At 41.0% G+C, this 22067-nt stretch overlaps 2 protein-coding genes across 3 annotated transcripts in view; both read left to right on the plus strand.

The window, feature by feature from the left end:
* The window catches only part of LOC125722766 (tripartite motif-containing protein 29-like), a 133290-nt gene that overhangs the window by 64136 nt on the left and 47087 nt on the right, over window positions 1-22067 (plus strand). The gene's annotated exons all lie outside the window — the stretch shown is intronic.
* Window positions 14835-21778, plus strand: LOC125722778 (uncharacterized). Of its 2 annotated transcripts, XM_048998980.1 has the most exons (3): window positions 14835-16815; window positions 19184-19236; window positions 20774-21778. In XM_048998980.1, exons 2-3 carry the CDS (start codon window positions 19229-19231, stop codon window positions 21537-21539), a joined length of 774 nt encoding a protein of 257 aa, XP_048854937.1. In that variant the 5' UTR covers window positions 14835-16815; window positions 19184-19228; the 3' UTR covers window positions 21540-21778. The 2 variants fall into 2 exon arrangements, 1 of the variants encoding a protein (XP_048854937.1); XR_007386577.1 differs by lacking the exons at window positions 19184-19236; window positions 20774-21778 and adding an exon at window positions 17744-18022.

The raw sequence follows: 22067 nt of genomic DNA on the forward strand, positions 1-22067 counted from the left end.
TGTGGAATCCTGGTAATAAAGGCTTATTGCTAGACTTCTGTTGTGAGCTGTTTCTTATGCCTGGTGCCCAGTTTAGCCGAGTTATAAACCTGCATCATTGGGGAAAAGTGATCCTCTTACAATTATATTGTGTTGATTACATTATAATGTTTACATTGTAATGATTACATCATGGATATTTGGCATACATTTTAATATCATAAAACTTGTATTCTACGTTATATAGTGCTAAATAATATTCCATAAGAGCAGCTTCACTCCTGAGTGTCCTGGGTGATTGTAGCTCAGGTCCAGCTCTCTCAGGTGTGAGGGGTTTGACCTTAGAGCTGAAGCCAGGGAAGAACAGCCTTCTTCTGTGACTCTACAGCCTGCAGAGAGACAGACAAAAACACTGATAAATAAGATCACCAATACAATTATTACTTTTAAGTAAATGTAACTACTTTCCTATTGACAATGTGTTTCCTTTCAATAAATACAGTTTACTACATGGAAGGAATACTCAGTAATACTGGCCTCAGTTTCTCCAGTTTACAGTGTGGAATACCCAGTCCAGCAGAGAGCAGCTTCACTTCTGAATCCTGTAGGTCATTGTCACTCAGGTCCAGCTCTCTCAGATGTGAGTGGTTTGATCTGAGAGCTGAAGCCAGCGCCTCACAGCATTCCTCTGTGAGTTCACACCGGTTCACCTTTAGGAAAATGAAAGACTTTTAAGATTCAAGGTTCTTTATTTGTGACATGCGTAGTTATACAGGTACAACATCCAGTGAAATGTATCCTGAACTGCTCTTTTAACTGTGCAACATTAGAATAATTAAATTTTAAAACCACTTTTTACATTGGTGCACTGTATATTACATCACAGTGAGCCGTTACATTCATCACAGAAGAGATTCTTTTAAACAATGAATTTATTGTACAGCTTTTAAGTGGCACATTAACACTCACCTCAGTTTTGACGAACATTATATTTTGTTAAACTCTGCATAATTATATTTAAAATTGCAACACAACCATCACTTTTCTTTGTCTATTAGCTGCTAACCAACACAGTGCTAACCATGACAGTTTGGTGTAAGATCAGTGGGTAACGCCTGAGTGAGGGTATCCATTTTACCATAAACGATGCTGAAAAATGGGCTGAGGAGGGATGTTGAATATCAAGAGCAGTTCTGTTAAAAGGATACAGCGACTGAATAGAGGGGAACATTACTGATATTAAAGGTAAGTTAAGGATTTTGACAGGTCAAAAGTGTCAATGTACTAGCTAATCAGCAAGCATCAAAATATTCTTTGCAGCGTGAATAACTAACGTTAGTTATTAACAAGCTTGATTTATTTTCTGAGTTTACAATTTTCTGAGACAAGCACTATTATCCTGAGAGAGGTTGAAAACGCTGGATACATATTACTAAACATATATGGTACATTACAGAGTTAATCAATGGGGTATGAATATATTTTAGGTCCAAGCAGAGTCAGGTACTTCACCTCCAATGGATCTTGGGTTTTCACATAGAAAATAAAAATCTTCAGCCCCACTGTGAGGAATTATAGCAGGAGGCAGCTTGGTTATATGATACATCCTCACTACTGTAAATCCATGATTCTGCAAAAGTGTGTTTTCTAAATTTGAACTGAGCTTCTAAGTGTCCCGGTTACAAGGAAATCAAGGGAAAGACAAACATTGGTCACATTCTCGTTTTTGATAAGATGTACATCCTGCTTCACAACAATATGCCACACTAGCATCAAAGAATTTTGTGGAATTCATCCCACCTCAGCCTCGTTTTCATTTTGAAAATGGTGACCTCTGTGAAATAAGCTAATAGCCCCCCCAATTCAGTGCCAGAACGTTGGAGTTCACCCCAGTGAGTGAGAGGGTTACCTCCCTTCCACTTCGAGTTGGCGGAGGGGGTCTGACTGTTTATGCGTACGCACCGAACATCAGCTCAGAGTACCTGGCCTGCTTCGAGACCTGGGAGGGGGGGCTGGGAGGTGCCCCCCGTGGGGACTGCATTGTCCTGCTGGGAGACATTAATGCTGATGTGCGTAGCGACAGTGAAACCTGGAAGGGTGTGATTGGGAGGAACGGCCTGGCCGATCTGAATCCCTGTGCTGCCCACAGTGTGTCCATAACGAACAGCATGGTGGAACATAAGTGCTCCTGTCACCGGAGCACCCTGGGCCGCAGGTCGATGGCCGATGGCCGTCTGATGGGACTGGCAGTTTGTCACTTTTAATATCTGTCCTTAAATGTTTCATGTTCTTTTAATTTAATTTTTTATTGTTATATTTAGTCCTACGATTTTACTTTGTGCATTAAGCATTTTATTTTTTATCATCTTTTCTGGAAAGCACTTTGAATGACCTTCTTGTATGAAGATGTGCTATACAAATAAACTTGACTGAAACCAACATAAAATATTCATTCTCTACTCGCTTCAGCTTCTCCAGTTTACAGCTGGGATCCTCCAGTACAGCAGAGAGCAGCTTCACTCCTGAGTCTCCTGGGTGATTGTAGCTCAGATCCAGCTTTCTGAGGTTTGACTTCAGAGCTGAAGTCAGGGAAGAACAGCCTCTCTGTGACTCTACAGCCTGACAGCCCATTGAAAGGAAACCACAAAATTTCAGACAAAATACAGGCAGCAGCGACCTGTCAAAACATCAGTGCTGAAGTTGCCAGTGACTGGCCTGGACCCACCAGAGCAAACAGCCCTTCACCCCCCCCCCCACCCCACCCCCTTCCCCCCATCCCAGGTCTCCCTGTTGCTGATAAAAAGCTGCCATTCGGGGGTAATATTCTGCACTTGGGTTTGCCTGAGTGCCTCTGTTCCTGCAGCTGCCACACACTGTTCACTGAAGCTCACCTTTTAGCATCGCTGACTAATAACAGACATAAATGATCAGCTTCTAAATTAGACCATCCAGTGAGAGCGACCCACTGCATCAAACAACTGGACTCTCTCATCCCCAGTCCTGCCAGAGGAAGAGCACTGAGGACAGAAAAATGACAGCAAACAACATTCAGCATTAGACTCTAAAACCGTCTGTAATGTCTGTGTTTATCCAGTGGACCATAAACTAAAATAAGCTTTCCTATTTCAGTTTCTTTTAGATGTTATAAAGTAATAAATAAACAATCATAATAATTAATCCATGTATTACTGACTATCAGACAACTTCAACAAGTTACCAAATGGATGCAAAATCAAAGATATTCATTTGCGCCTGGCACTAACCATGTACTCCTTCACAGTACTAAGCCATAGAAAGGGCCCCAATGAAACCCCTGCATTCCTGCATCGCAGATACTCTAATCTCAGCATTTATAAGATTATATTTGTACTGCCTGCCAATTTTTATATTAGATTAGACTAAAAAATGAGAAATATCTATATGCAGAAGTAGTTTTTCCTGATAAGAAGGATGACATCAAGACTGTCAGCATTTACAAATCGAATTATGACACATCTGAGTAGCCCAGACTGTCCGGAAAACAAAGCCATACAGCATATGTGGCTGACTAATGTACATGCAGTGTAATAAACTTATAATCAAATGGATAGAAAAACGCTCAATAATGGACAGGAGTCAAAGGGTAAATAAGGTGCATCATGTGGAAGAGAAGTTAGGTGGCGTTGGGGTGCATTGTGAGTTTCATCTGGTAGCTAGAAGGGAACAAACAGGGCTTTTGGGGGGGGGGGGGGACTTCTCCGGGGGCTACATCGCTCTACCTTTTTGTAAAATGATTTATTTTTAAAAAATCTTTTCTCCTTACACTATAATGGCAGGTTTAGGACTAATACAGTACAGTCATAACCAGTGTCAAGGATTCTATGCATTGCTACACAGAGACAAGTCCAGATATTGAGCCCAAGGCTAAAATTGTGGTTTACTTACAAGTGCACTTTGCTGGGCAGTGGGGGTGTTTGTTCTTCTCTGCTCACATTTTCCCCTCTTATCCTGTCTTCTCCTCCGCAGCCCTTCCTCCTTCTCTCTGTTGCACCTATATTCCCTCCCCTCCAGTCATCTATGTTCTCCTTCCTCTGCAGTCTCTCCTCTTCTCCCATTCTTCAGTTATACTGTCTTCTCCGCTCTCCCTGTATCCCTCCTGTCTTCTGGTCCTGTCGTCTCTTCTCCAGTCATCCCCTGCTTCTCAGTCATCTCTGCATCTTTTCTCTCATTTGTTTGCTTATTCTTTGATTGTTTGTGTTATTCGTTAACCCACCACCCCATGCTGGATGAGTCTTGATGTTTTTTGGTCTTTTAAAAGTTAGGCTTCTTCCTTTGTTTTTGTGCCATATCTTCTGCCCTCTTCTGGTTGCGGCAGTGCATGACACGGCTGGAAAAATAGGGTTTATTACAACACACACATCAAAACCAAAAGGATCAGGATGGATCCAAAATAAACAGCAAATGACCAGGAATGAACTAAATGATGGAATAAACACAACTAGAGAACTATATACATACATACAACATACAGCTATAATGAAGCATCAAAGAACAGAAGCAGAACAAGCACTTAAATACACAGCTAACAAGACACTGAGGACTAACAGGACAGTGAGAATCATAACCAATAACAAGGACTGAGGGCAACCCAGGAACAGGCATTACAGTTAAACAGCACTGGTGAAATCAAAGTGACCTTTCAGCCACATGGTCAGCTCTGCATCGCCCTCTGCTGTTTGCATTAGAAGCTGCTTGAAATTCCCACTCTCCTTACCAACACCTCGAAAAGCCAGGCCTTGCCGTGCCAAGTACTTAACTTCAGAAGATTTTTCCTCACTTGCTGCTGCTCTTTCCAGCTCATCTGAAGGTTGAATATTAACAGGATTGATCTTCTCAATCCATGTCATCAGTGCTAATCTGTGGCACTGCCTGTCTTTATGTGTACTGAATTTATCCAGTGCCTGTTCCAGTTTCACATGCCAATCTTCACAAGAGCTGAATCTCTCTCTCATGCCAGTTTAGACATTTGTGTTACAAATAATTTTGCACAGTAGAGTATCTGCGATGCAGGAATGCAGGGGTTTCATTGGGGACCTTTCTATGGCTTAGTACTGTGAAGGAGTACATGGTTAGTGCCAGGCGCAAATGGATATCTTTGATTTTGCATCCATTTGGTAACTTGTTGAAGTTGTCTGATAGTCAGTAATACATGGTTTAATTATTATGATTTTTTTATTTATTATTTTAAAACATCTGAAAGAATCTGAAATAGAAAAGCTTATTTTAGTTTATGGTCCACTGGATAAACACAGACATTACAGACGGTTTTAGAATCTAATGCTGAATGTTTTTTGCTAACATTTTTCTGCCTGCATATGCTGTGATTGGTACAGTGAAATCTGAGAATGTGTTTGTCGTCAGTATCATAGCCTCAGACAACAAACCAACGCTGTAGCGCGTCACTGTGTTTACATGTGGGAGGGGTTCCAGTTACATAATGGGCTCGTTCTAATTCAACTGTTTTGACGGAGCTCGACAAACCTAAAAAATAAATGCTGGTGTTATGAAAAACTATGTCATATAGCTATATTTGAGATTTATCATAGCCAAACACATCTCGGAGCTCCGAGGAACCTCCTTCTCCTTACATTTGGGGAAGATGGTGGCGCAGGAGGTAGTGCTATCGTTTAGCAACCAGAGAGTTGCAGGTTCGAGCCCTGGTTTCTCCTGACCCCATCAAAGTGTCCTTGAGCAAGACACTGTACCCCAAATTGCTCCCGGCGTGTAGATTGGCACCTTGCATGGCAGCCTCCACCACCGGTGTGTGGATGGGTGAATGTGAGGCATGAATTGTAAAGCGCTTTCAGTTCTCATAAAAGTAGAAAAGCACATTTACCATGTGTGTTTTGGATTTGGATTGTATTGGTGTGTAGTCAATCACTCATGTACATGCTCAATCGCAGTAACATTTTCACAGGAATTTGGGAGATTGAAATGCTAATTCTATGGGGGTGTATTCAGTGGGAAAGGTATGTATGTAGGACATGTCCCCCCCCCCTTCGTGGTGTTAGATATTCTGTTTCCCCCACTGTGTGTTAAGTACTGGGTTTGCTCTTGCGTGTTTAATAAAAGATTGTACTACACTGCTTGTCCTGGCATATTGCCTGTGGTTTGAGGGGAGGTTAATCTGTGTGTGTGACCGTGAGTGACGCGACATGTGTGCTACAGTATACATCCAGTATGTAACTGTATAAAGTAAAACTCACTGTGTAATATAAAATGCAAATGGATACTGTAATATGAAGCATTGCAGTAAGAGGACAATATTACAGTACAGGGCACATTGTTGGATTACATACCTGTTGGCTCTATGAAATGTTTGATGGTTGTGGACATGGTTGTTGTCCCATCATTCGGCCGACCACCCTCAGCCATTGTAAGGCCATGATTGAGGGCCTAATTATATATATACAGTACTGTGCAAAAGTCTTAGGCAGGCAAAGAAAATGATGTTTAGATTATCCTCCTGTTGGTGTAAAGCTATGATATGATGCCTGTCAAAGTGTGTCAGCTTCGCCATTTCAGAACCTCTGCTAAAATCATCCTAGTATTTGCAGCGACCGTCCAGTGCAGCCATGTATTTTTTGACTTGGCCACTAACACACCTCATACAGCTAGTCAATCTCTCACTGACTTTTTAAACCAATATATTTATATATTTAATTGAGCTGTTGGGGAAATTTAACAAAATCATGGAACGACTGATGTGCCCCTGAAGACAAGTTTGGGAACTGAAGCGGTGTTCATCTAGCCATCCAACTAGATATCAGTAACTTTTTAGAAAACAGAAGAAATTATTACTAGTTTTTATTGTGTTACTCTTAATTTGCACACGTTCTAATGTTAAATTGTATTTTTTGTTCTAAGCCAAAGTACACTTGCTACCCAGATAAACAGCTTTAAACATTTCTTTGGACTGCCTAAGACTTTTGCACAGTACTGTACTGTATATGGTAACGCTAAATTGATAACTCCTATTAGTGTTGTGTTTTTGGTAAATATGCTAAATTTGCTGATGCTGTCTTCTCAGTTGCCCCTTTGTCCGCCTTACTTACTGTTGCTATGCCTGCTATGTGCTCACTCTGCGTGCCTTAATTATATTATGGGGTTTTATTATTAATTTATTCATAATCATTGTTATTTTTTCAACCTCTGTGTGGCCATAATATTTTGGGTTTTATAGTTACAGTCATGTGGATTAATCTATTTTCTCTGTGTTTTACCATGAAGAACAAGGTGTGACAGGGGATGATTTTGTGGACATTGGGGAACAAGATGTTTACCTTTTGTTCCCCAAAAACCTCAGACTGAGGAAATCCCTAATTTCCATTTTAAAACTAAAGGCAAGTAAACTGTCTGTTTGATAGCAAGCTCTGTGTTTTTTGTGGTTTCACAGACATACTGCTGTCAAGTCATGGTTACAGAATATATCATATTTAGTTTCATGATCTTTCCCTCAATCAGTCTGGAGTGGAAGCAGAAGACTTCCTAAAAAATAAGCAGGGAAGTCAGCGGCAACACCTGAACAAAAGAGATTCAGTGTAAGTATCACACAGTCCTGGAAATAGAAACTAAAGTGGACAGAGCTGTTAGAACACAGACAGTGCAGGTGGAAGTAGAATCAGCAGAATAAGTGGTTCTCACATCAGAAATACTGCTACCATTCATTCTGCTCATTCTATGTCCACCTGCACTCCTCTCTATTCTAACGTTTTTGGTGCAAAACTGATATCTTTCTTTTTTCTACACGTCTCCACCAGGCTGTTGTAAGATCATCCCTGGGTGCATCAAAAATGTGGACCACTGCCTGCAAGGGAGCGGAAATTGACTGGAACCCTGTCATAAGCAAAATCTGTACCTCATAAAATTGTTTAAAATCAATATTTCTAATCAAATTGTTTAATTTCTCTATTTTACTTTTTTACCACTTAAAGCACAATAAGGGCTTAAAATTTCAATTCACAAGGTAAAACACCAAATAAAGTGTTTTAATAGAATATTTTATCTAATTTCAACGTCACAGCAGAGTTGCCCTGCAGCCTCGTCGGCAAAGAGCAGGAAATTCTGAAAAAAATGCTCCGAAACAGGAGGGAGGACCTCCGAAGGTCAGGAAAGGTAATACATACTGTACATAGGGAACCTGCAAGCAAGTTAAAATTATTCAATCCCTTACAATCAAATTAAATCATGAATGTAATGTCCGGAATACAGACCTAGTCAGCCAAGGCTGAATAATGTTCCTGTTCATGTTCTGCTTCACTTTCCTGGCTTCTCATGTCGTGGCAAAACTTCATTTCTACTGATTCCATTGTCTAGAAGAGAGAAGGACTTCAGCTTCACTCCAACGGTATGTAGCTTTTCTGTATTTATACCATATCATTGTGTAATATATATAGTCATACATTTCATAATTTAGCTTCTAAAATATTGTGCAATCACCAGCCCAATTGATATTTTTGCCATCTTAATCCTCTCAGGATCAGTACAGTATATGTGCAAACATATTTTATGTGTTTACAGACGTGTAAGACTGCTGAAAAAAGGTGGGAGAACAGTGGCTCTTGGAGGTAAAATGTGTTTTTACATTTTCCCAGTCCTGCTGCATGATTCACTGTACTGCAGTGTCAGGTTTCCCATTGCCCAGCACACCTAATTTGGCTAAAGAACTTGATGATGTTACGATGATCAGTGTGTTGGCCAGTGAAACTGACAATGTGCTGAATTTTGGGAAATTTTTAAATTTATTATAAACACAATATATTAATCTGCACAATGTAGCAAAACAGTCTGAAACGTAACTGAGATACAGAGGTTATACACTGATCAGCCATAACATGTGAAGTGAATAACATTGATTATTTGGTTACAGCGGCATCTGGCTATGGGGGGGTTATACAGGTCCTTCTCAAAACATTAGCATATTGTGAAAAAGTTCATTATTTTCTGTAATGTACTGATAAACATTAGACTTTCATATATTTTAGATTCATTACACACAACTGAAGTAGTTCAAGCCTTTTATTGTTTTAATATTGATGATTTTGGCATATAGCTCATGAAAACCCAAAATAAATCTAAAACAATTAGCATATTTCATCCAACCAATAAAAGAAAAGTGTTTTTAATACCAACAAAAAGTCAACCTTCAAATAATTATGTTCAGTTATGCACTCAATACTTGGTCGGGAATCCTTTTGCAGAAATGACTGCTTCAATGCGGCGTGGCATGGAGGCAATCAGCCTGTGGCACTGCTGAGGTGTTATGGAGGCCCAGGATGCTTCGATAGCGGCCTTAAGCTCATCCAGAGTGTTGGGTCTTGCGTCTCTCAACTTTCTCTTCACAATATCCGACAGATTCTCTATGGGGTTCAGGTCAGGAGAGTTGGCAGGCCAATTGAGCACAGTAATACCATGGTCAGTAAACCATTTACCAGTGGTTTTGGCACTGTGAGCAGGTGCCAGGTCGTGCTGAAAAATGAAATCTTCATCTCCATAAAGCTTTTCAGCAGATGGAAGCATGAAGTGCTCCAAAATTTTGATTTCCGAATGACAGAAGCACCTGACCTGGGCTACAGAGAAGCAGCATTGGATTGTTGCTCAGTGGTCCAAAGTACTTATTTCGGATGAAAGCAAATTTTGCATGTCATTCGGAAATCAAGTACCCACAGTCAGTGATGGTCTGGGGTGCCATGTCAGCTGCTGGTGTTGGTCCACTGTGTTTTATCAAGGGCAGGGTCAATGCAGCTAGCTATCAGGAGATTTTGGAGCACTTTTTCATGAGCTGTATGCCGAAATCATCAATATTAAAACAATAAAAGGCTTGAACTACTTCAGTTGTGTGTAATGAATCTAAAATGTATGAAAGTCTAATGTTTATCAGTACATTACAGAAAATAATGAACTTTTTCACAATATGCTAATTTTTTGAGAAGGACCTGTACAGTATATAATGCTATATATTAGGGTTCCCCAATTCCAGTCCTGGAGAACCAGTTTGCAAGGACCTGTCAAATATACCTACTAAACCTGGCAATTGGCTGGTGAGCTGAATAAGGTGTTTGAGTATTAAAATCTGGGTGCAGACTAGGCCTGCAGGACTGGAACTGGGGAATCGTGGGGAATTGAAAGTTACCATCACCAAAAATAACTTTTATTTTAAAGTTTCATAATGAAATTAATGTGCTCATCAGGATGTTCTGTTTGGCAAAGTATTCCAGTACTTGGGTTTTAAATTATCCATCATAAATCTTTGTCACCAGATGCACAGTAATCATCCCGCTAAAGCAGAACAACACTGTCATCGTATTAAAGGGGTGAGTCTGCACACAGCATCGGTTGCTCCAGCATCCACAGTGTCATTCTCCCAAGTTACTATACAGCAATTAACAATCACTGACAGCCGCTAGTAATTAAATGTCTAATAACCATCATGTAGTGATTGAAAGTGATTCAGTCTCAGCCATGGCAAATGTAATCTTATGCATAGCTATTTAACAACAATAGTATTCCCAGATTGAGGTGAGTACGAGGACAATCTTTTCATAGCTATTTCCTAGCATGGAGTATGGCGTAAGAGGCAAGTTTATGCATGCAGACAATTGCATATTTCAACTGATATGGGAATGCCACTTTGGGGCCAATGACATGCTGACCTCAGTAAAATTCCAGAAGATATTTTTCAGCCTGGATACTTCTCTCCCGTGTAGTAGTTCTCCGCTTAACAGTAACAAGAACTTAACATACATGATGGTACATAAATGTGATCTGCTGATTTCAGATCTGTAAGCATAAATTACCTTTGTTGTATTCCCTGGCCTTCAGGCTAATTGGACTTGCTAAATTGCCCGTAGGAGTGCATGTGTGCGTGAATGGTGTGTGAGTGTGCCCTGTGATGGGCTGGCCCCCCATCCTGGGTTGTTCCCTGCCTCGTGCCCATTGCTTCCGGGATAGGCTCCGGACCCCCCGCGACCCAGTAGGATAAGCGGTTTAGAAAATGGATGGATGGATGGTATTCCCTGGCCTTCAGGGAATACTTTTGGTTTTAGCACTGTTCCCCTGTCGCTGCAGATACTTTGGCATGCAAGCCAATAACTCAAAAACCTTTCGACGAATCCTTTTCAAACTTTGTACAGGTATTGGTGAGGAACTAGAACTGATTTAATTTTGAAACAGTCCCAAAATGGAAGCAGCGCCACATAGTGATAATGAAAAAAGCAGCAGTTTTGATGCTTGACCCTGCTAAGACCATAATTCAATAACCGTTTGATGGATCTTTTTCAGTCTTTGCAGAGGCATTATAGGGGGCTGGAATGGAACTGATAAAATTTTGAGACAGCTCGCCAGCAAATATGAAATATGGCTCTCAGGAAATATGAAAGAGCTTTGTGCGTGGAGATGTGATCTTTCCACATGATTTCAAGTGAAAACATGAAAAGTCATCTTTAAAACGAAGGCTTTCGCTATTGCAAATGTCACACTATTTAAGGTCTCAGGAGGTCTAGGGGAAGCACAAATATATAGTGCATATAGCTGTGTCTCACATAAAAAGGTTGTGCATACTCTGCTCATATTGTTCAAAATGGAGTAACACTTTGCCATGAATTTTTTATTTTAGTATGAGCCCATATAGTTAAGTCTTGACTGTTTACACGTAATCACATAAAAAAGATATAGCTGAGGTCCTGGATTCAGTCTCCTGCATTTTCTCTCTAACCCCCTCAAAGAATTTCTTGCAGGGATTAATTCAGTATGTTTTAACAACATATAAAAAGACCAGATGAGTTAGGAGCAACACTTTACTTGAGGGGGCACAAATAATGTAGTAGTACATCCATCCATCTATTTTCCAAACCGCTTATCCTACTGGGTCGCGGGGGGTCCAGAGCCTATCCCGGAAGCAATGTGCACAAGGCAGGGAACAACCCAGGATGAGGGGCCAGCAGGGCACACACACACCATTCACTCTCACACACACACCTACGGGCAATTTAGCAACTCCAGTTAGCCTCAGCATGTTTTTGGACTGTGGGGGGAAACCCCACGACGACATGGGGAGAACATGCAAACTCCACACACATGTGACCCAGGCGGAGACTCGAACCCGGGTCCTAGAGGTGTGAGGCAACAGTGCTAACCAGTGCACCTGTCAGAGTTCGCTGGTTAAAGCGGGTAGTGCGCACAGGCTGACAAGCGGGCAGGAAGCAGGCAAGCAGGCGGAGTACGGGGAAAATGGGGATTTATTCGGGATCGGGACGGAGCAGACAGCACTAAGACTAACTAACATCAATGACGGACCAGAAACTAAGGCAAGTCATGGACTGAAATAGACGAGACTGGGCGAAAATAAGTGGACACAGCTGGGCAAGATCAGGGAAGCACACGTGGGTAATCAGGGGGCGTGGCACACACGAGGATCGTACGAGCCGGGCATGACAGCACCACCATGCCGCCCCTGAAGTAGTACACTCTTACTTAATTTATTAATTAACCAGAAAGTATTAGTTATATACTGATCCCACGTTCGTTCATTCTTAATCATAACAGTTACTTTATTTGTTCATCATTTGTACTTGAGTAGTTACTGAGTTATTACTGAGTAATGTGTATTTGAACAATATAAAATATAATAATATATGTGCTATAAATCAACAAACCATTGTCCTTTCCTTTTATCCACTGCAGGGCTGCAGGAAGCAGCATACAGAGGAAATGCCTTGGGCGGGATGGTAGCCCGGATCAGGGCTCACATACTGGCTCACATGTGAGCAATGAAGAAGTAGCACTTCATGTGTACGGGAGAAAAACAGCAACCAGAGGAATCCTATGCAATCTCAGTGAGAATAAACTCCCCAGACCCAGGACTGGGGCAGGAATTGCAGGATTCTCCTCTAGCATTTATTTTGGCATACTGTATTTATTGCTATTATCCTTGGTACATGTTTATATTTGCCAATAATTGAAATTGAAATAAACATGATTATTATTCATCCATCCTCGTACCGCATATCCTGGAGACGAGGGCCTGGAGCTTATCCCAGGTAGCATAGGACACAATGGTATACTTTTGGATGGGATGCCAGTCCATTGCAGGGAATGCACTCACTCACACACTGTGGGCAATTTAGAGATGACAGTCCATTATTATTAGGATACCTATAGTTTTTAGTAGTTTTCACTATTATTATGCTTTTTGCCATGGGAGTCTATGGCAGCCCATAGAGCTGATTGGCAACTTTTTTGAAATTTGGCACATCGATAGAGGTCAGTTCCAACTATTCATACCAAATTTGGGTTCAATCCATCCATCACTCTAGCGCCACCCACAGGCCAAATTTCAAGAAATGTTTTTGTCTTATTCTGTTTCTTATCATTGTATGATTATGCTATTTACTTTTAAGTATTAGCATTACCTGTCTTGGTGACATCCCATAATACAGCTCTGATGACCTGATCACATATAAAACACTTCCCACGCAGCACATTATGCTTTACTATCTATTTATTATTCAAACATCAAACTTTGATGACGTCAATGTATATCCCTGACATAAATCACTGACGTGAAGCTATGGACATCATACTTAACTAGCTGACATTTTAGTATTTTATATAGCATGATGGGTGCAGATCTAACTTAGTGTATAACTTAGTTTCGGCAGTGGTTTTGCTATATAGAGTCCATCGTTTATGGCACACGGCCATAAACAACCAGAGGAGTCTGTTCAGTGACAGGTTGTTTCTCCCAAACACAAGGACCAACAGTCTTAAAAACTCCTTTGTCCCATACGCCATCAAGCTGTTTAACTCCTCTCTGGAGGGGAGAGGGAGGGGAAACAGGTGGACAAAGGAGGGGGGGACAACTAAGCTGTAGTGCCTCTTCACTTCACTGTGCAATACTCTTGTGCAATACCTTTGGTTTTTGGTTCAATACTGGAAATGTGCAATACTTTTGGTTTTTTGGTTCAATACTGGGAATGTGCAATTCCCTTGTATTCTCTTATTCGTATTTATTCTATTTACCCCTTTTGTATTTTATTTTTCTTTGCATCTATATATGTATATATATAACATTTGCTCACGTTGTTATTTTTTTTTTGTAACTTCTGTCGGTGCTGTGCTCTTGGAATCCGAATTTCCCAGAGGAATCTACCCGAGGGATTTAAAAAGTTTCTTTCTTTCTATCTATCTATCTATCTATCTATCTATCTATCTATCTATCTATCTATCTATCTATCTATCTATCTATCTATCTATCTATCTATCTATCTATCTATCTATCTATCTATCTATCTATCTATCTATCTATCTATCTATCTATCTATCTATCTATCTATCTATCTATCTATCTATCTATCTATCTATCGTCATGATCCCATAGTTAGCGGAAGCGAAAATAGTGTAAGTAGTACAAGTACTAAAGAAATGTAATGTAATGTAATACCGAACAGCTTTCAAAAATGCGGTACCACAATACCTTTTTCGCACCGGTATCCCGCGCAGCATCAGTCTGCCTGAGATATTTGATAAAGTGTGGATCTTCCTATACGTGCAGCACGAATAAATAAAAACCTCTGCTTTGTATACTTGACAAATCTGTGTGTGTCATCATACTCAAAACCGCCCCAAATAAGCCACGAAATTAACCATGAATTCTACCCTACTGTGGTACACAGCTTTGCTTCTTACGTTTCTTTCACACAACAAGTTGCAGGTTGATGACAAAACGTGCTCGCGTCCGGACCAGTAAGTGCAACAGGGGGGCAGAACTGGGGAGGGGGGCAGGATGCGATCGTGCTCGGTTTAGGCCATAAGGTGAAGCAGCTTTTCGTTTCATTCCGTTCCCATATATGGGGCACTACATTCTTTTTATTCCAATAAAAGGATCAATTGGTATAGAATGAAAAAATAAAAGTTCTCCATGTGTAATCCAGCAGTTATTTTTTTACAAGTGTATAAAGTTGGCAATAGTCCCATCCTCGCGTAATCATTTTTTAAAGGTGAGAGATGCGGCTTCGCGTCACGTGCTTGCCGCTAGACCAATGAGATGGCATAACGTCGGAACGACATGTAAACATGGTCTAAGATGGCAGCGCCCTTGTCGTCACTATCGAGTAGCGAAGAGGATGAAATTATTGTCAGACCTCCACCAAAAGTCAGTAAAAGGGCTTATAAAAATGCTATATGCATCTCACGTCCATAAAAAAAGAAGAAACGAAGGATTTTACACGCACACGGTGGGATACATTTAGAAACTGCATCAAACGGTGGCTTGACTTGCAGGGTGAGAGTCAGAAAATAGCAGAAACATACAAACATTGTCTAGAAATCGAGTTTGACCGTGTGCCCGAAGACGCAGGTTTTCACTCCACTTGCTACCGGCGTTTTATTGACAAAAAGCGCTTGGATGTGGCCGAGAAACGAGTTTCACGGTGCCATGAAGCTGGTGATGATCATAACACAGACCAGTCTGTGTCATCGGGAAATAGTATTTCGTCAACGTATTGCCCAACAAAAAAACTTAGGTCCAGTACCGGACTGCCGATAGCTTGTTCGGGTCCTGTACTTCCTGCTTTGTGCATAATTTGCAAGAAAACGGACAAGTACATCACTGTGGCAGGCAAACGCCAGAAGGACAATCTTTCACAAGCGGAGACGCTGTCGGCAGGTATAAAGCACACGTTTGAACTTAAAGTTATATGTCATATACTGAGAACCATAACTAACTTTCAAATACATCAATATTTACATTACATGTACATTATAATGTTTATAGTGCAGTCAGTTTTTGCATACACATATGTATGAACAGTGAGAACTTATGTTTTTTTAAATACATATTTATTACAGGCCAGTTGCTCAAAGCAGCTGAGATGAAGGAAGACACTAGCATTCTTGTGCATATTAAAGACAAAGACTGTGTGTCTCTGGAAGTACGATATCACAAGTCCTGTTACAGACAGTACACCAGGTTCTTGACAAAGTCTACTAGATTCCATGCTGAATCCTTTTGACTCACACCAAGATGGCATTGTGTCTTAGCTCTGGAATAGTTGCAGCTAAAGAAATTATGATGGATTTGCTCACAGCTTCAGAAAAGGGGGGAAATGCTGTTCAGGAATTTATGGACCAAAGGTTCTATCACCATCAGTTGACGTATTTGCTCCCATCAAAAAACTAAAACTAAAGACATTCAGTGATCAAGCCAAGACAAATAAGAAATCTGCAGCAGGCAAGGAAGTAATTCTACGTGCAGATAAGAAGCTTTTCTCCTGACGGCTCATCATAGGTCAAAGAAGAAAGATATACTTGAGGGAAATTCTCTCCTACTCCTTGGGAACTGTGTCATATCCTTTATCAAGTGCTGATGGTTCTCTTGGAAAAACAAACAAATCAGCTCTCATGGATGTTCTGGAAACCAAAGGTGGAGACTGTTTAGTTGACAGAGTACCAGTAAATGGAGCTATACTTTTTGATGGCATGGCAGTCATTCAAGCCATTCAGTCCATACCATGTACCTTCGGGGAGCTTGCTGACACTATACTATAGTACTTAGTCAAGCTTGCTCTCAAGCACAACTGTACACGGATAGATTTTGTGATAGACAAGTATCCAGAAATTAGTATTAAAAATGTAGAATGATCACGCAGAGCTGTTGGTGGCACACAACAGGTAAAAATTTATGGACGGGATCAAAAGACACAACACAATGGAAGAAGTTTCTGTCGGATGGGACAAACAAAGAAGCACTGGCAGAATTCCTCTATGTAATGTGGCGAGACGCTGATCTTACAATTTTAGGTAAGGACTTATATTTATACATAACACATGGAGACCTGTGTCACTGCATGGCTGTAACAGAGGGTTTACAAACTGTCAGTGATGTTGAAAATCTGAAATGTGATCATGAGGAATGTGACACCAGGTTGTTTTTTCATGCAAAACATGCTGCACAGGAACACCAAACTGTAGTCATCAAGAGCCCTGATACTGATGTGGCATTACTAGTGACTAGTGACCAACTAGTGATTGCATTAAGTCTGCAGCCAGATTTACCATGCAGATTGTATTTTTTCACTAGGGTTGGCAACAAAACGAGAATCATTGATTTATGTAAGGTGTCATCAGCTCTCGGCAACAGTGAATGTTTGGCACTTATTTGGATCCATACCTTCTCAGGCTGTGACTCTACAAATGCCTTTTATGGCAAGGGGAAAAAAAGTCATTTTCTGTTGCTTGTGAGAAAGAGGAATACTTGACTGCATTTAGAAATCTGGGTAGCAGTTTTAATTTGGACCAGTCTACCTTTGAAGTGCTTTGCAAATATGTCTGTCACCTATATGGCCAATCATGTGCTAAAAGTCTGAACGATGCACGATACAAAGCATTCTGCATGGCATCATCAGCTTTGCCAGAACGATCCATGCCTCCGACAAGTGATGCTTTGTACCAACACTGCAAAAGGGCAAACTACCAAGCAGCCATAATGAGACATTCTCTGAAAGATAAAATGTGTGCCCCTTCACCTGTTGGCAATGGATGGCACCTCGAGGATGGGGAGTTAACAGTGACGTGGATGACTAGAAATCCAGCCCCTGATAGTGTGTTGCAGGTTGTCCACTGCAGTTGCAAGCAAGGCAAATGTGAGACTGGAAGATGTTCCTGTATGTCTGCAAATCTGTCCTGTACAGATTTATGCCGCTGTCTCAATTGTACAAATGTTTTCCAGGAAACAGAGGAAAGAGCTACATGTGAAGATGGTTCTGATGATAGTGATAAGGATAGTAGTGATGAGTAAAGGTGATCTGTGTCACAGGTTACTTGGATTTGAGCTGTAATGAAGCTGCTGTAAAATGTTTAATATTTGTCGTTATTGAAAAATTAGTGCAGCAGTCCAGCATTTCAAGTCATTTTAGCCAACTTGGACCAAAAACTGTTTTTGTCTTTAATTTTGTGTGATTCCTAAGTGCCTACTGAACATTTTAATGAATAAAACATAACAAAAATGTTTAAGTTTCAATTTGTTCTTCAGTTTTATTTGGTGCCAATCGGTGAAGTTGAAGTGCATTATAAAAAAAATGCATTATTTCATGGTCTTCCTTCAAAATTGAGTTGATTAATGCACCAATACTTGTCTCAGACATGTAGCTACATGTATAAATGTGGATTTGACATATATTTTGTTTTGATTAAATGCGTATTAATAAAGTTACAGGCCAAACTAGCAGCATGAGATTTTCGTTTTTTGTAAATTCCTAATTATACACATTTTTGCATCCTGACAAAAAACTGCAGTATTTTTTGTGGAGAACTTTTAACATAGAAGCCATAAGACTGTTGTCTATCCAGAAATTCATTAAAAAAGTAGTGCCCAGACGTGGGAACGAAAAGTGATTTCTAGCCACTTTTTCTAGGTTCACCTTATGGCCTAGTTGCCGTATAAGGCAGCCGGGCCCAGTGTGGTACGCGCTTAGTCTAATTACAGGTTCTTGTGGGAACCGTGTGTGATGTATAACCTTGTTCGTGTCAGGTTTCGGGCTGGTTGCGAGCGCGATCGCACGGGCAGGAAACAGGAAGGCAGAACACGGGGAAACTGGGATTTATTAGCACTAAAACGGGACGAAGCACGAACATCGACTAACTAACATCAATGACGGACCAGGAACGAAAGCAAGACATGGACTGAAATACACAGGACTGGGCGAAAATAATCGGACACAGCTGGGTATAATGGGGAAGCACACGTGGATAATCAGGGGGGCATGGCACACATGAGGATCGTATGAGCTGGGCGTGACAGTTCGACATACTGATCGCTATGTATCGCGATACAACAGTTTGAAATGTTATCAAAGTGTCATTTTATAATTCCCATATTAAACAAGTTACCGTGCATAGTGCTTTGGGGAGAGACAGACTCCAAGAGTGCAGTTCATTTCACGTGTCTTTAAGTCATTGTCTGATATTATCCAGAGCTGAATGTGTGATTCATGCTTACTACTATATTCTTGCTTTGCAGTTCTTACACAATTTTTGTTCTTATTTACTTCTAAAAGTAAATAAAAAACTTATAAAACTGTCATTATTATATAACAACTACACGTATTATGATGTTATTATTTAGTTATGTTGTTGCTTGGTTACATTTGATGCCTCCGCACGTGGGAAGCTACCGGTTTGAAAGACGCGGCTTCACTTGCTTTTCTGCACCAAGATGGCAAGGTACGTTGCATTTCTGCTCCCATTTTATCATATAACTTATCTTATTATTTAGTATCTGTCTTTGTATGTACAGTGGTGCCTCGACCCACGAACAGTCCTGATCACGAATAAATCGGGTTACGAACCAGATGTTCCAAAATGTTTTGTACTGGTTGTCGAACCGTGTTTCGGGCCGCGAACCCATAAACGTCCCGAAAAGGGTCCAATGAAAGCTCCCCAAAGAACCACCTGAAACGCGAAGAAATGTCCAGTATAATAATAATTAAAAAAAAATCATATTTTCGAAATTACTGCATTTGACTGTTACTCAGTCTTTTAATGTTGATTGTTTAGTTTTTTGGGGGGATGTTTTGTGGTTCTTTTCCGTGTTTTGGCGTCTTTCGAGCGACCAGCGTATGCTCAGTTTTAATGTTTTATTTAATTTAGCATTTGTTAGCATGTAAATGTAAATGTATGCTCTCAGTTATATGTGCACAGTCTGTCATAATTTGATTGTACGGTAGGGGGTGTTGAGTTGTACTGCGCGTGCTCGAAGTGTATATATGTATGTATAGAGTGACCTAAAGAGAAAGACGGCGATATGTCCTAGTTCATGGTGAATAACGTGTTGTGTGAACTTATTTTTCCATTTATAAATCCTCTATTATTGTTAGTCTTCTCCCGATTTTCTTATCGCTGCACCGACAGTTTGACGTGCCAACAGCATTATTTGTTACAAGTAAGGTTATTTTAATTTAAGTCTATATTCTTGGTCGTGTTCTCCCCATGTCGTCGTGGGGTTTCCTCCGGGTACTTGCTAAATTGCCCGTAGGAGTGCATGTGTGAGTGAATGGTGTGTGAGTGTGCCCTGCAATGGGCTGCCCCCCCATCCTCGATTTTTCCCTGCCTCGTGCCCATTGCTTCCGGGATAGGCAACCCAGTAGGATAAGCGGTTTGGAAAATGTATGGATGGATTCTTGGTCACAGAAAAATATTAAAAATTGAAATAAATGCAGCGTTTCTGAAGTTTAAACATATTGAACATAATACACATTTACATTATTTGAAATGGGAGAAATTGATTGAGGTCACGCACTTTTCACGTCAGGAACTAAGTTCGTGAGCCGAGGTATGACTGTATATTGAAATATGTTTGTGTAAAATTCAGTATATTGTTTGGATTATATTTAAATTTTATGTGCAGGTTAGTTAGTGTCATATGCAGGGTTGCCAACCCTCACTCAAGATTTCTTGTAGTCAATCTGTTTTGTTCCATTATAAACCTAAAATTAGCTGCATCAAAAGTGTTGGGGTAGTCTGCAAACCCTCCAGACTATTTACAAGGTAGTAAGACTGTTACACATATGGAGATGAATGTGCAGACTTGTCTGGAATTGAGAATCTCACGCCAGCCAGCTGACCAAAGATAGCAGCTTTGCCTGTGCAGTAATGCGGTTGTTGATTGGGAAGGTGTGGGTCAGTGCAGAAGTGTAGTCCACATGTCAGGAGTGACTGACAGCTCCATTGCATTGCCTGTATGTCGTTTTTCCTCATTCAGAATCAGACGATTTGAGAAAGCTGTTTGCTGGAGCGACGACAGATACTGGGCAACTTGGGACAAGTGGGAAGAGGTGATTGACTGGGGAGATGAGAAAGAGCTGTGCTCCCCAGCAGAATCACCTTCTGACCAGGCTGACAGTTCCACGGAGTCACATTCCCGAAGGCGAATTGCCAAGGCAGTTAGCTGGACGGATGATGCTTATTGGGCGGCCTGGGACAAGTGGGAAGAGATCATCTGCTGGGGTGATGAAGAGGAGTGCTCCCAAGTAACTCCACCCATTAGCCAGCTTGGGAGGGATAAGGGGATAGATGTACATGGGTTGGAGGCTTTTGTGATAAATAACAGGACAATCTCCATAAAGCCTGTAGACAACCATCGAGACAGTCTGGAGATAGGAGCTGTGCTGGTAGACCTCTGCCAGTTTGATCTCGAATATTTAGATCAAAGTAAATTTAATTTTGAAATTGTGCAAGTACAAATTGGAGAAGTTGAAGTGGAGGAGACTAGAGAAAAGGCTTTTGAAAAAGCATTTGAATTGGAAATTGTGGATGTGGCAGTAGAAGTTATAAACAGTGAATTCCAACTGAATGCAATAAATTTGGATATTGTTGAAACTAAGGTGGACAAATTATTATTGGAAGAACTGATCGTTGGCGATTTAGAAGCAGGCAATGTGAAGGTGTCAGTGTCAAATGGCAATGTGGTGAAGGTACCCTTAAGGTACCCTTCACCACAGAGGAACAGAAGGACCAGGCAACCTTAGACCATACTCTCTGGTGGTTGACTCGTGGCAACTGGACTTGTCTCTGAAAGTTAGAAACGTTTCGCTGCTCATCCAAGCAGCTTCTTCAGACTGAGGGAGGTAGTAAGTGTCCACATATTTATCCTCCTGGGTAAGTAGTCTAAGGGGGCTCGTTGAGTGAAACAAAGTGGGGGGGGGAGTTGCGGGTAGATGTAACCAGTCCCTCCTACTCCAATAGAGTGGGTCGTTAAGGGTGGTCCACCTGGTGGAGGTGTGAATTGGGTCTGTTTTTTACCTGGGAATTATTTTTGTTTTGGCAAATGATGAGAGGGCCGCAGGTTAAATTGGAGACAGGTTGTGCCTAATGCCTCTACCTCTGTTGAGTGAGGGGTTGTGCATTTGCACATGCAAAGCTGCTTGGACGAGCGGTGAAACGTTTCTACCTTTCAGAGAGGTACAATGTCTTTGGATGTCTTTTGTCTTGTGCAGTCTGGGAGTTGACTGAATGCTGGGGCGGGGGTAGCTTTTCCTTTGTAGTGGGGTCCGGTG

Source organism: Brienomyrus brachyistius, unplaced genomic scaffold (assembly GCF_023856365.1).
Source record: "Brienomyrus brachyistius isolate T26 unplaced genomic scaffold, BBRACH_0.4 scaffold42, whole genome shotgun sequence".
Classification (NCBI taxonomy): domain Eukaryota; kingdom Metazoa; phylum Chordata; class Actinopteri; order Osteoglossiformes; family Mormyridae; genus Brienomyrus; species Brienomyrus brachyistius.